This window comes from Lissotriton vulgaris, chromosome 1_2 (genome assembly GCF_964263255.1).
Source record: "Lissotriton vulgaris chromosome 1_2, aLisVul1.2, whole genome shotgun sequence".
NCBI classification, from domain to species: Eukaryota; Metazoa; Chordata; class Amphibia; order Caudata; family Salamandridae; genus Lissotriton; species Lissotriton vulgaris.
The window spans coordinates 171,177,593-171,193,276 of NC_141686.1; the positions used below are offsets into that span (position 1 = coordinate 171,177,593).

The 15,684-nt window shown below is 37.1% G+C and overlaps 1 protein-coding gene across 1 annotated transcript in view; it reads right to left on the reverse strand.

Annotated features, from left to right (window-relative positions):
* Positions 1–4,202: 4,202 nt before the first annotated feature.
* The window catches only part of LOC147734776 (cystine/glutamate transporter-like), a 157,690-nt gene continuing 146,208 nt past the window's right edge, over positions 4,203–15,684 (reverse strand). The window contains exon 12 of the mRNA XM_086953057.1: positions 4,203–5,990. Within this exon, the coding sequence (XP_086809183.1) occupies positions 5,926–5,990 (65 nt within the window). The 3' untranslated portion in view covers positions 4,203–5,925. The remainder of the gene's footprint in view (positions 5,991–15,684) is intronic.

Here is a 15,684-nt window from a genome sequence, read left to right on the forward strand (position 1 = left end):
ATATATCGATGTTACTAACATCGATATTTATATTATTGTAATGTATTTTATTATGTATTTAATGTGTATGTGTTATATGTGTTATACAAGTAGAACAAGTGTTCTACTTGTATTAAAATATATGTATACAATGTTGGTATGTTAATAATGTTTTATTAAGTTATTTTTGTTTTTTAGTACTGTAGCGTGTTGTGGGTTTATAAGGGATTCAGGTGGGAAGTAATTTAATTATACTAAATTAATTATTATTTTGTAGGAATTATAAATTAATTTTAATTATTTTTTGCATTTAGGTTCTGTAGCGGGTTGTGGGTTCAAAAGGGAATTGGGTGGGAAGTAATTTAATTATACTGAATTAATTATTATTTTTTAGGAATTATAAAACCATTTTAATTATTTTTTGTGTTTAAGTTCTGTAGAGGGTTGTGGGTTTATAGGGGAATAAGGTGGGAAGTAGTTTAATTGTAATTAAGTAATAATTTATTTTAAATACTTGGTATTGATAATTATAATATTGTTATTTAATTAATAATTGGTGATTCATTTTTATTAATTGGTAATTAATTTTTATTAATTGATGAATTTATAAATATGTCAAGTGTATCATTTTATTATTGGAGTGTGCTGTGCGTTTATAGGGGAATAGTGTTGGAAGTAATTGAAATCTAATTAGGTAAATATTAAATGTATTGTTTATTGATAATTAATTTAGTGGACATTAATTATTACTTTGTAATTATTTTAAAATATATTTTTTTGATTATGAAAAAGAATTTAATTGGTAATTTAATATTATTAAATGTTATGTATTGATACATGTAACTAATATATTATTAATAAATAATTATTTGGTGATTAATGTTTAAAATTATTATTTTTGGTAAAAAAATAATTTAATTGTTTAATATTTGTTAATTAGTATTTCATATTTTTTATTATTATTTATTGGTATTTATTATTAATTTATTGTTAATTAATTATTCATTTGTAATTATGTTTTTAATAATGATTTATTGGTATTTGTAAATAGTTTAGAGTTCTTTAATTATTAATTCATTTTTTATTTCAAAAATTTATTTTATTTATAAGTATGTTATTTTTAAATTCTATGCTATCCAACACTTTCCCTACTGTTGCACTCTCTGGAGTTGGAATAGTAATTTTTACCACTATGCTATCCAACACTTTCCCTACTGTTGCACTCTCTGGGGTGGGAATAGTCATTTTTACCCCTACGCTATACAACGCTTTCCCTACTGTTCCACTCTCTAGGAATAGTAATGTTTACCCCCACGCTATCCAACGCTTTCCCTACTGTTGCACTCTCTGGAGCAGGAATAGTAATTTTTTATGCCCCACGCTATTCAACATTTTCCTTGATGTTGTTTTTTTGGAGTTGGAATAGTAGTTTTTTTCCCTCTGCTATTAAATATTTTTTGTATTATTTTAGTTAATGTAGTATATAATTAATTTTAAAAATATTTAAAGTATTTTTTTATTGTTATACATAAATATTTAATTTTTATTTATGTTATTGTTTTACCTGTATAGATGTATTTGTAATTTATAATATTTTTAAATAATTTATAAGTTATTAAAATATTTATCAAAACGTATTATTAAGGGCCCGATTCCGATTTGGGAAACGAATCCGTATGACGATTCGTATTCGAAGCCGTAGGATTCGTACAAATCCGTCCGAATTGCGTAGTACGATCCGTGCGATAGAAATACGTCCGAATCCTTATGAACCGTACGAAATACAAGGCTACATCCGTACGAATTAGACTCTCACAGTGAACCGTACAATTCGTAAACATGGCGTACGACCCGCCAAGTACGATCGGGACCAGGGAATGAGTACGCGATTCGTACGAAACACGTTGCGTATAGTAAACTCGTATGGAGAGCCACACATTCACATACCCACCGTACTCCTAAACGCAAGGGGTGTACGCACCGTATACCTACGGCCTTGGGGGATACGAACCGTACCCCTATGCACTGTACGTCAACATTCATGGGGTGTGCGCATAGAAACATACGCACCGTACCCCTGAAATCCAGGGGTGTACATACCGTACCCCGACACACCGTGCTCCTGCTATCATGGGGTGTACGCACCGTACCCGGTGGGATCCGTTTTGTACGCATTTCGAGGCGAAATATGCTTTTACGGATTTTTTAAGCTGATGTAGAAAAAGAGTTGTACGGAGTGTTGTCGATACGATTCGTTCTTGCTGGGTCGGAAAATACCGCTTCGATCCGTACAGACGCCGCGAACTGCGTGATTCAAATGCGATTCGTACGGATTAGTGAGTTGTATGGTCTTCGGTATGATTACTAGGGAGAACTGCTTTGGGTACACATCGTACTAGGTCGTACGTATGGATACAGTTCTCCATACGAATCGTATGGTAAAAAAGCTCCGTACGGCTATTCAGAGGGCATTTTCCCGAATCGGAATCGGCCCTCTAGTAAGTATATATATTATATATATTTTGTAATTAGTGTTTTATTAAATTATATATATTACTTATTAATCTTAAACATTATAAACATTTTTAACTATGTTTATTTTATTTATAAGTATTATTTAGTTTATGTTACATATTTATTTTAACTAAAAAAAACAATATTTGTAATAATGATATTTTTGACATCAATATTTTTTTTCTCAATATTTTTGTACTTACCATGTTGTAGATAGAATATCGATATTCTTGACATCGATATTCTTGCTCCAATATTTAGGTAGGTCGGTTTTTTGACCTTCGATGATTTGTCAGTGATCCAGATAGAATATCTAGGGTTACTAAAAAGAGTTTGCTCATTTGTATTGTAAATTCATTGAAGATGTTGCTTAGTATACCAGTAACATTACCAGAGTTCTCAAGAAAGCAAAGTTAAATATGAGATTTTCTTGGAACAAGGCAACTGAATTAGTCTTTTGACGTCTAAAAGGTGTCTTCATCCAAGTTCCTACTCCATGGCATCTGTATTTAATGAAGAAATCTAATGTAGTAGTTGATGCTTATGCTTATGACAGAGCAGTGGGAAAAGGTTTTTTGCAGACATGAGAGGATGACAATTCGGAGCTTCCAATTTGTTATCTTTTCCACTTTTTATTTTCCTGTGAACCTAATTATTTTGTTCTTGAGAGGGAACTTTGGCCATAACACATGCCTGTGAGGAGTGCAGCCATTTAATAATTGGGACCCTGGGGCCTTTTGAGATTAAGAATGATCAAAAGAGCCTTCTGTGTTTGTAGTACCAGTAGATAGGCCCATTGGGCATACGTCTTTTCTTGGTATGACTTTTTCATCACTTCAGCTAGCACTTTTCTCAGTGTTCATATTAAGGTTAAGGCCATGTTGACAAGCATCTTCCCTCCAGTCACCACAGGATCTAATGCCCTTGAGTATGAATACCAACCTATTAAGGATTTCTATTGGAGACCATGGAACATGCCAAAGTGCATCAGTTCCTGGTCATCTGGAGCTGCTGAACTTTAGGCCTAACAGAATCATAATCAATGGAGGATGTCATGCAATACCTCAGAAGCATGTCCTTTTTTCCCAAAGTAACCTCTTCCTTCTTAATCACTGGCAGAACATGCTTCTCTGTTATATCAGTGCACACCTGAGCTGCACCAATGTACAGGCATCTAAATATGTGTAAGAAGCTCACATGTATTACTTGCAGGACCCAGCAATTTATCTTGTGTGCATTGAGATTTTGCCCCACTTGTCACTCCCCAATTGGCCAATATGCACTAAACCCTCAGTCAAAAGGCTGTTTCACTACATAGGTCAAGCTGTAATGTAATGTGTCTTGTAAAGCGCACTGCTGCCCTGGGGTGTCGTGGCGCTGTAGACCGCTGGGGAACCTGTCCTGGCTATCCCTGTGAGATGGTCCCTACTGGGTATCTCCAAGGTGAAACCAGGCATCCCCGACGAATGTGGGGGGCCGCTAGCAACCTCATGATGGTGAACTCCACTGATGAACCCAACAACAACATGGGTGCCCAAAAAAAGGAAATGTGGGGAATGCTAAAACATATATATCTTAGTGCAACAAAATATTGTGACTAATTGACCCAGTCCATCACTCAATATGTCTGCTTGTTTCAGCTAAAGCTGCAGACTAGGCTTACTGCAATCCAAGCCATTTAAGCAGATTTCAGGGTCAACAGAAATCAGTCCCATGAAGATGCATTTACTTTGTCAGTAAATACAGCGCTACCAGGTCCACATACAGATGCACTAGTTGGACTCTTTAGGAAAAAGGAAGACTAATCAGAGGGATAGTGTATCTCCTCCTGTCTAAAAACCTTGGTTGAAGGTAGACCCTGTGGAACATGAAGGGCCCTCATACATCCATAGAGCATTTATTTATAGTTCATACATCATTGTGGCATTGCAAGCATGGTACCCTTTCACAATTGTAATGAAGACTGCTCATTTGCCACTAAAACAGTTTAATTCTCATCTAAGGAGCCTGATTCCCAGTTTGAGCTCCAAGCTGGTATAAATTTTACATTATCAGCCCAATTTGCTTCTTTTTTATTAAGAGAGTAAACAGAGATACATTTAAAATAATTGCTTACAATCTAGAAATGTTATCTTGCAATGGTGAATCATTGTGTATGTGTTGCAATGCTACAAACTATTTTTCCCCAGCCATAAAGAGTGATGCCTGGTTCCAAGCTGCTATAGTGCTTTTGCACAACACATTCATGATCCCGATGAAGTCTCATTTACAGATGGCATAACATTTCATTCTTGTTTTCTGATTCCTCATTTGTGAACTAAGGTGGATTTTAGCTTTTAGGTCGAACCAGTAAAAAGCCAGTATTATTAGACCATGCTGTATTCATATTTCCTATGGACTGGAAATAGAGATAAAACTAACATAATTGTTAAAAGCTTGAAACGTTATCAAGCAATGATGACTTATTTTGTATTCATGACAAAGGTATGCGCTGTTGTTTCTGCCCTAAACAGGGATGAGTAGCTGCAAAGTGCTATAGTGCTGTTGTGAAACCGTAGCGTAGTGTGATGCACTGCTATGTCGGCACAGGGTACAATGGTGGCACAGCGGTTTGGGCTGCTAAGGTGTAGAGGTAACACTATATTTGATGGTGCCATAGTGTTACAGTCACATTGTGCTGAATTACTTGCTGCTACTGTTGTGTTCTATTTCATAGTAACAAGATTGTACAAAGTAGTTTTGTGTCAAGGACGTGCAGTGTCATATGCTATCATAATGCAAAAGCATTTTTGGTACCACAAATGAGAAGTGTACTTCTGTGCAATGGAGTTTTGATGAACTATGTTATCAAGGAAATATAATATGCCAGGCTAACAATTAAATGCAGTGTGCTACAATTGGTTAGACATGGGCTAATTCTCATTAAGGTTGTGATATGATATGTTGCCAATGTGGTGTCGCCTGCTATAATTCCTGGGTTGTGACAGTGATATCGGGCTACACTGCTGAAATGTTCTAGTGGCGTGACAGAGCAGAACACAGTAAAGCAGTACTACTGTGAGCAGAATATTGTGGTGGCAAGGTTTGTGTGTGCCAAGTTGGAGTGCTGTTTAAAGGTCAACACTGTGCAGTGTGCAAAAGAACCGCACCAATGAAGAGTGCACACTTGCCAGTTTGGCACAGTGTGCCAATGCCCTATGGTGCATGTAGATTTTAGTGGCACAGTAGTTTGGTGGAGGTGCGTTGTATTCATGCAGAGAGTAAAGAAGGGACGCATGTCAAAAACCCGAGACGATGAAGATGGGATACGTGTTACAGAAGTCTTCGGGTTGAGTATCGTAATTGTGTTATGATGCAGCAGTCTATAGTTATGTAGTGCCACAATACATAGTTTGTTCATAAATGGGTATTTGTAGGTGTAGGCACTCCTGCTCAGTAGGTCGTTATTTCTTGTGGAATCACCTCCATCAAAAGCTGCAGCTTCATTGTCAGGAAATCTAGAAGCAAAGAAAGAAAATATTTTTTTCTATGCAAAATGGCTGAACAGGAAAGTAACCAACAGATGACATGAAAGGTACAGGAATCTCACTTCCCGCATTAATATAATAAAGTGGTGAAGCACACTAGCACTAATATTAATAAGACTACCCTACCCATGATCATAACCCTAAATCTAATATTAAGAAGAAAACATCCCTAACCCTGACTATATTTTGAAAATAATGCACACTTTCTACATAAATTAACCCAAATGATTTTGCTTTACTTAGTCTGAATTCCACAGTGGTACCCTTAATGGAGGAACGGTTATTTAGTATAAAAAAATAACAGAACTTAACTTCAGCAACACTATTGTAGGTGAAGAACATTTTTGGATACTGGAACAACACTTTAATGGAATGTTTTTCAGACATTGCTCAAGTATTTTACCATTAACGACATTCCAAAAGATTAGGGATCTATTATATCACCATGCAATTGAGTTAATTCTAACTAGATATCTATTTCTATTTAATCCATCGAAGGTCCTAGTTTTCACTCTATATCACTACTATAACCAGCATGCAAACAATCATTCAATTTAAATGACTACCATAGTCTTGATCATGATTGTAAGGAAATCAATGTTTTAGCAAATTCTTCCATTTCGTTCTTTGGACAATTGGTATGTTATCTTCATGATTGTCTGGTGCCAAATAATTAGGCCTAGCCACAAGTGAGTTATTCAAAGGTGTACACTTTTGATTCTGTACATTGAAATCAGTACAGTTTGTCAGTTGCCTGTGCACGTTTCATCTACAGCTGCAATATTAGATTATAGATTTCTTAAATCTGTGAAATGTATGGTTTCAAATACACATACATGCTGCAGGTCTATATTTACTGCCATCTAAAATGTAATGTGACATTTAATTTGTAGATTTTGAAAGAAATGCAATTAGAACAAAAGGTAAAGCTTGCAGTTAACCTTCTCTGAAAAGGCAATTAGTAAAGTGAGTTTCAAGTTAACCTGTAAACTGATATCAGTTGTGAGAAATTATTTATATATATTTTGCTGACACAGCTACAGTGTTCTGGTGACATACAGCTTCTGTTTGGAATTCACATTTGAAAACAGCTCATCTCTCCAGATGTCTATCCAATGTTCTACAACAAGGTTCCCCAAAGTCTGTACTGGAGGGCCGGATGCATGCAGCATTTTTAGCATATCCCCACTGAGATAAATACAGCAATCCTTACATTCTAGCATGGATAGGGCCCTCAAGGACTGACTTTGGAGAACCCTGCTCTACTGCAAGCCCAGGACGATTTGGGAGGGGCTGGTCTGGGCCTGGCTGCAGCCTATCTTGAGTGCAATGGTTTAGTAACACTACTCTCTTCCCATAGTACAGGTCCAAGGAGACATCCTGGTGCTCTTTCTCTAAAGGAGGTCTAAGCAAAGAGTAGGCAGGCAAATTGTTTTTCCCTGTAGTTCCGGGGTTTAAATGACAGGGATACAGGAGGAATGAGAGCCAGAGGAGAGTTTTGCACATCTGAGAAAAGGTATCAGCATTTTGGTTTTTTGATGCATGGAACTCTGAGAAGGACTTAATGCAACAAGAGCAGCAAGCAAACCATTTTGTAGAAATATGGGAGTGTGACATTTATTTGATCTGATTTATGGTAAACGGTTGCACTTTATAACACACCGTGCTTGACCCGCTGCAAGGAGAGAACCTTCTTGTACATTAAGTATCGTAGATTACTTTGTTGCTTGTTTGCACATAAGAATTTCTTACTGATGTCAAGATTATTGAAGTCATTTTCTTCTAGCATTGTCTTGAGCTTCTGCACCCACTGCTGTTCCCCAAATATATGGTACTAGGTCCATGCCTGTGAAGCAGATATACTCATCTCCTGAGAAGAGCATGTCTGCTAGAAGGACTTGCTCCAAGGAGCCTGTGTGCTATTTTATTTATTTATTTATGCAGTTTTATATAGCGCAGACTTTACCCGAAGGTGTCAGAGCGCTTCATGGAGCGCTATGGAGTTTTAAAGAGTCTACCTGCTAAAAGTGTCTCTTTTGCCTGAGAATAACTTAAACTAAGGAGCTTAAGTGCTGAGTTGCTTAGAAGAACAGCAGGAAGAAGGACATAGAGACTATGAAAAGGGAACATTTGTTTCAGTGATTAGCACTAAATATATCAGTATTTTCCCATGTTCCTTATTATTGGGTGAGTCAGCAAGACTCACTAAGCTGATCTCAATTCCTCAATTAAATGTGTTGAACTGTATTCAAACTCTTGAAAAGCGTTCTTGAATGTATTTTGTTTTGTATTTTTACACCATCCCTTTCACTTAACTTTACCCATGTTTTCCCAATATATGATTGGCTTTTAAACATTTCTATGTTTAACTAACCTTGTCTGAAACTCTAAGTTCTAACTTATGTATACTGTTGTTGACTAGTAATTTCACACATATCACACACGCTTTCACTGAAGAAACCCTCACTTCTTGAGCCACATTACCAAGGGAGAGCTGAGGGTCCCTTCCAGAAATCTAGTTAATGTCTTGCCTATATGGTGTCAGCTGTGAAGGATAAGTCACAGCCCAAGACGGTGACCTTTCTCTTCCTCTTATCTCAGTAGATCTATTATCTATAATGTTGTACAATCTATGAATAACTCTTTTGCAATTCTATCCAGGAGCCTATCACTTTTTCCCTAACTTTATCCTATAAGCATTGCCCTTACCCACTTTATCTTTTGTATTACTCTGCAATAAAGACTAATCTTTTACTCTATACATTACTTTATCTGTTTTCCCCTAAACATGATGCTAAACAATTAGCCTAGCTTACCACTGTCACAATTTCTGCCTCTCATTGTGTATATTTCCAAGCCATGAACTGCAGTGTGTTACATTACTTTCAGCATAATCTAGTCTCTTAAATAGTCCTAAACTATACCATGTCCCTTTCCTTCAGTTCACCACAGACATGTATACTAAACCTTAAAACCTGATTCAAGGATTATTCTTATTTTTGCTTTGACCTTCACATTGATCCAATGTTTTTTCAAATAATCTACCAAACCCTCTTGCAATGTGTGCCTCTACGGAGTGTCTTTCTTTTCATAATTTATGATGTAACTTAACACTAAACGTTATTTGAATTCAAGCCATCATGATGTAACTTAACACTACACGTTATTTGAATTCAAGCCATCAAGTTCCGCCAACTCATTGTCCTCAATAAGGCCATGATATTTGCCATTAATGCTTTGCTATTTTTAAGTCTTGACTCATACTTATCTTTGCAATCAACCTCATGGTATGCAGATTTTTCTCTTTCTTGTCATATTTCTTAAGGCACTGGGGTATGTTTGTTCCTGCAAAAAAGCTCCATGTTGCTAGATTCCCCCTCTTTCAAACATATTGCCTTTAGGCAGATGTTTCCTTCTCTATTTCCTTCTATGTGTGGTTACCTTAAGATGTTAGTGATAGGTATTGTGGCAAGTAAGAAATAGTTAACCTAAAAGGAAGCATGAACAACTGACTGTTATATAATTGAACAGCAATTCAGAAATGCCTCTGTTGATATGTACACCTGTTTTACTTAGGTAGCGACCAAACCCTTTCTTTCCATTGGACTGAATTGCCAGAATAGCTAGCATGGATCAACCCAAAATCCAGGAAAGTATGTAGCATTGCAACATTTGTAGGATTGATCTAGGTAAATTATGCCTTTATCATGATGATGGCTGTGGTTGTGACCATTAACAAAACCCAGAACATATTCTGGGGTCCCAGGTAAGGGGGACATATGTAAGTAGATGCCCTGAAGGGCAAGGGATGTCAGAACATACCTAGTGACACCTGGAACACAGGTTCAAGACTGACCTGGGATGGTTCTCTTTACGTAAATAATATGCCAGAAATCCCTGGAAACCTGGGTATGGTGTTTTTTGTTCCATATCCTTAATCCATTCTGAAGGGCCTGCCACTTCACTAGACCTGATGGTCATGTCCTTTATCTCTGTGTTTGCAATAGATCTTAACAATACATCAACATTACTTGAGACATAACCTACGGCTTGCCAGTTGTCCACTGGTTAAATCTGGTAGCATACTGGGAAATGCTGCCGGGCCTTGACTGGTGGAGTTGCATGAGCTTTGATGGTAGGGAAGAAGTGTTCCCTTGACATCAATACAGAGGAAAATAAATTGAGAGGGATGTCTGCAGTTGTCCATGAATCAAAGACTTGGACAATAACCAAGGTCTTAGTTACAATGCAGTTATTGTAGCCAAAACCCTAAGAACCCCCTCCTGGCCAGGAGCAGATGGCAGCACCCCATCAGGTATTTACAATGATGATTGGAACTCAACCGCAGCCCTAAAAAATAACAGGTTAAGATTGCTCTTCACAGAGCAATCATGACAGAGTATGTCAGAGCCAATATTTCACCCAGTGGCTTTTTCTAATGGACATTATCTTCAGACGAAAATGGTCCCAGGTTGTATGGAAATGTACCTTTGATTGGTCGAATAACATAATCAACACCTCTCAGGGATATGCTAATACACAACAGACCCTACGGGCATGTACAATAGAAGAATGCCCCTTTTGGGACCTACCACATGTAACTGGGCCCTACCCGTGTAGCTCAAGTGGGGTATGCCACCCCACTAAAGTGACCACAGAAATCAGATTAGATCCTTCCTATACACGAATGCAGAGGGGCCACACCAATTGTAACATTAGGAATTGCATGTATCTGATCAACTGCCCCTGAGCCCTAATTTACGTTGGCAGGACAACTAGACCAGCTAAAATGAGGATCACAGAACACTACAGTAACATACTCTGCAAAGAAGTGCAACTAAATGAGTACCCATTTTTTGGTCAACAACCACACCCCTGACGACTTGCAGTGGACTACTTTGGAATCACGTAATTTTTGGGACAAACAAACCCTGTTCCAGAGGGAGCAGTACTGGGCACTTCCATCCAGCCAGGCACGTCACTGACCTAAATGATTTTTTTTACTTTTCCGGTCCTCTTTGCTCCCTGTAATAAACTTCTGCTGAACCAGTTAGGCTTACCAGAATAGGAGTTCACCTCCATGTTTCACCTAGCAGTAAACTCCACCCCACTATGCGTGGTCATATTGCTAAATACTTCTCATAGCAAGCCATACATTGATGTGTCTGCTCATCAAGCAACGGTGTTCTCTAATAATAGGGAATGATCCCTTTTAAATGCATTTCAGAATTGATGGACCTAGTTCCCTGCATGGGTTTGGTTTTGTGTCTTGTGATGTAACTACTGGCCACCTGCCTGTGTGTTTATATGTGCACATATCATTTCGTATTTATTATAAATACCGTTCTAACTAGTGAGGCTTTTGACACACTGCATCCCATGTCAACAACTTCCTATGTGGGTTGACCCTGATGGGGGACGTGTACCAGTAGGCATAACATACATGAAGTGAACGACTAGCATCTGATAGGACCTTCCTTGACATTCACAATGACGTATTTATATGGCCTTCATTAAACTTTGGACTCCTCTTTGAGAGCACTCTACTGATGTCCCAACAGGAGTGTTTCTTTGGTTCACAACACACCTACTGCCATCTCAGCATTCATCCTAACATGGCAGTCTAGAGCCACTTCCATCCCGCTTTACTCAGCTGACTTGCATTTCTCATTAAACACACAGGCTTTATAAACCACTTCCTGGCTGACTCATTACCTCAAGTCCTTCAGAGGCAGGTAGGTCACTGGCACATTTCAACGTGGACTCTGTGAGTACCTAGGCAAATGGCTTTTATGGTATTAATATTGACTTTCTAACTACTTATTGGCTAACTGAGATGCACTTTTCTACCAGTTTTTTTTCCACCACATAGCGCGGTAGTCTGTCCAATCCTGAGGTGCAAATGCTTAACTCTAATAGGATATGATCCCTATTACCTGCAACTGAGAATATATTGATGGACGAGTTCCACGTTTTTACTATTGCCTAATGCATTTATTTTATTTATTTATTTGAAAAGTTTTATATAGCGTGAACAAGATCTTTACAGATATCAGAGCGCTTTACAAGACAAGGGGGTGATAGAATAATAGTATTTGATGTAATGAGGGAGGTATTACCCCAACTTCCCCAGTGGTGATACAATTTATAAGCTGCATTTTCTCTAAGAGTTTGGTTTATCCGTGTTCTGTACTGAAGTAGATATGGTTGACACAATACAGATATTTTGATTGGGCACCTGTAGTAACATCCATCTTAATCAGGTGTAGGTTAAGTTTTGCATCCTGGTCCTGACAAACTGCCTAAGATCTAGTTGGACCACGTAAGGCAAGAAACATGTTGACCTTAATTCACATTATTGCTGTCAAGTTTCATAGTTCCCAGGACACCCATCATTTGTTAGGTCGAGTCTGGGCACATCATGCACTGCTCTGCGGCACGCTGTATTGAGGTATGGCATACAAGCTTTGCCCACCCATCTTTTTAAATGGCTCCTGTCACTGTCCTTGCTAAATGGTTGCTTTTCATTTGTGAATAGGCTTGTGAGTCCCTCCTTGGTACCGCCTTGTCTGCATTTGTTACCTCCAATAACGACTGGACCGTTTACTGATGTTGTTACATGGTCTGCTTTATAAGTCGGTGAGCACTATTTTTCCTTAATGCTCTTTCCCTATTCCACCCAGGACATGGCAGCACCCACCCGCTTTTATTTGAATAGTTAAGTATTTATTCCATTTACAGCGAGGCCCACTTTAACTACAGCGGCCACGCTTATTTAATATATAGTGCAGTCTGCTTTCACTGTAACAGCCGCTCTTATTTAATTATTTAATTACCAGCGCTACCTGCTTTCACTTTAGCGGCCGGGCTACAGAACCTTTTGAAATAATTTTTTTCTCACTTTGGGTGTAAGTGCCATACACGATTTCACTTTAATGTTGGCCACGCCCTTTTGTTTAGACACTGCTCACTGTAACCTGAATATGCGAGCAGCATCTAAAAAAAGGGGTGCAGACACTATGAAAGCGGTCTAGTATTTGCGAGACTTTGAGCTCTTGGCATTAAAAATAAAAATGCCTTTTAGATATGAGTTTCTTTTAAAATTTATAGAGCGCACAGCTACCCCCAATGGAGGTGTCCTGACGCTGAGGCAGTTGACTGAATAGAAGGGAAGGGAAGGAGCTAGATGCGGTTCAAAAGCCATGTTTTAAGGGCACAACGGAAAGTGGATGGAGAGTGGCAGGGCGTTCCAGAGTTTAGTGGTCCTGACCGCGAAGGCTCTGCCACCTGTCCTTGCCTTGCGTAAGCGGGGAGAGACCAGGAGAAACAGATGGTTGGATCTCAGGGTCCAGGCGTGCTGGAAATGTTGGAGTCGGTTTCTCAGATAAACCAGGCCCAGTCCCTGGGTTGCTCTGTGCACCAGAGTCAGGCCCTTAAATTCAATGCTCCTGATCACTGGTAACCAGTGCAGGTTCTTCAGGTGGGGGGAGATCGAGTGACGGAAGTGTATTTTGCAGATAATTCTGGACGCAGCGTTCTAGACCATTTGTAGTTTGTGTGTCAAGTAGTCAAGTAGGCGGGGAGACCCAAGTAGAGACTGTTGGCGTAGTCCAGGTGAGATGTAATAAGTGCATGGACTACAGTTCTACGACATTCCAGTGGAAGAAAGTGGAGAAATTTATGCATAAAGTGTAGCTTCCCAAAGCAAGAGGATGAGACTTGCCTGATTTGGGCTCTGCAGGATAATTCGGTATAGAGTCAAAATATCGAGTTTTTATTATCAACTAGACATATCGAGTAAAAAATATAGAATAGACATAATATCGACTAGACAGAATATAGATTACCAAAATATCGACTAGAAAATTTTAATATCGAATAGAATGGACATATTATCGACTAGACAGAATATAGACAACAAAAATATCGAATTTAAGGTAAGTTAATATTAATTTTTGTGTAATATAACTCTGTAGCGGGTTGTGGGTTTATAGGGGAATAGGGTGGGAAGTAATTTAATTATAATTGTTAAATAAGGTATTTTAATTATTGGTATTTATTTAGAATTAATTGTTAATGAAGTATTTAATTGGTAATTAATTAAAATATAATTGGCAATTAATTTTAAATGATTAATTGATAAATATGTTAATTTTAGTATTTATTTTCTGTAGCGGGTTGTGGGTTTATAGGGGAATAGGGTGGGAAGTAATTTAATTATAATTAATTAAATATCTTATTTTATTTATTGGTATTTATTTAAAATTAATTGGCAATTAATTATTAATTGGTAATTATTTAAAACTTAATTGGTAATTAATTTTAATTGATTAATTGATAAACATGTTAATTTTAGTAATTTATTTTCTGTTGCGGGTTGTGGGTTTATAGAAGAATAGGGTGGGAAGTAATTTAATTATAATTATTTATATAAGTTATTTTATTTATTGGTATTTTTTGGAAATAATTGTGAATTAATTATTACTTAGTAAATAATTAAAATGTAATTGGTAATTAATTTAAATTGAATAATTGATAAATATTTTAATGTTAGTAATTTATTTTCTGTAGCGGGTTGTGGGTTTATAGGGGAATAGGGCAGGAAATAATTTAATTATAATTAATTAAATATTTTGTTTTATTTAATGTTATTTATTTAGAATTAACTGTTAATTAGTTATTAATTGGTAAATGATTTAAATATAATTTGTAATTTATTTTAATTGATTAATTGATAAATATGTTACTTTTATTACATTATTTTCTGTAGTGGGTTGTGTGTTTATAGGGGAATAGCTTGGGAAGTAATTTAATTGTAAGTAATTACATTTTTGAAATATTTTTTTGTGTCTAATTTTTAAATATTTTTATATTGTAAATTAATTTATTGGTAATTGGTAAAAAATTTGTATTAGCAGGTAATTTTTAAATTTAATTTAATTGATTAATTAATATATTTTATAAAATTGTAATTTTTAAAATTATTTTGTAATTGGTATTAATATTTATGTTATTTATATTTATATATGAAATATTACTTTCCCTACTATTGCACTCACTGACTGGAGTGGGAATAGTAATTTTTAAACCTACGCTATCCAACGCTTTCCCTACTGTTGCACTCTCTGGAGTAGGAATATTAATTTTTACCCCTACGCTATCCAATGCTTTCCTACTGTTGCAGTCTCTGGAGTTGGAATAGTAATTTTTACCCCTACGCTATCCAACGCTTTCCCTACTGTTGCACTCACTGGAGTGGGAATAGTATTTTTTATCTCTACGCTATCCAACGCTTTCGCTACTGTTGCACTCTCTGGAGTAGGAATAGTAATTTTTATCCCTTCGCTATCCAACGCTTTCCCTACTGTTGCACTCACTGGAGTAGGAATAGTCATTTTTACCCCTAAGCTATCCAACGCTTTCCCTACTGATGAAGTCTTTGGAGTTGGAATAGTAATTTTTACCCCTACGCTATCCAACGCTTTCCCTACTGTTGCACTCACTGGAGTGGGAATAGTAATTTTTATCCCTACGCTATCCAACGCTTTCTCTACTGTTGCACTCACTGGAGTGGGAATAGTAATTTTTACCCCTATGCTATCCAACACTTTCCGTACTGTTGCACTCTCTGGAGTGGGAATAGTTATTTTTACCCCTACACTAT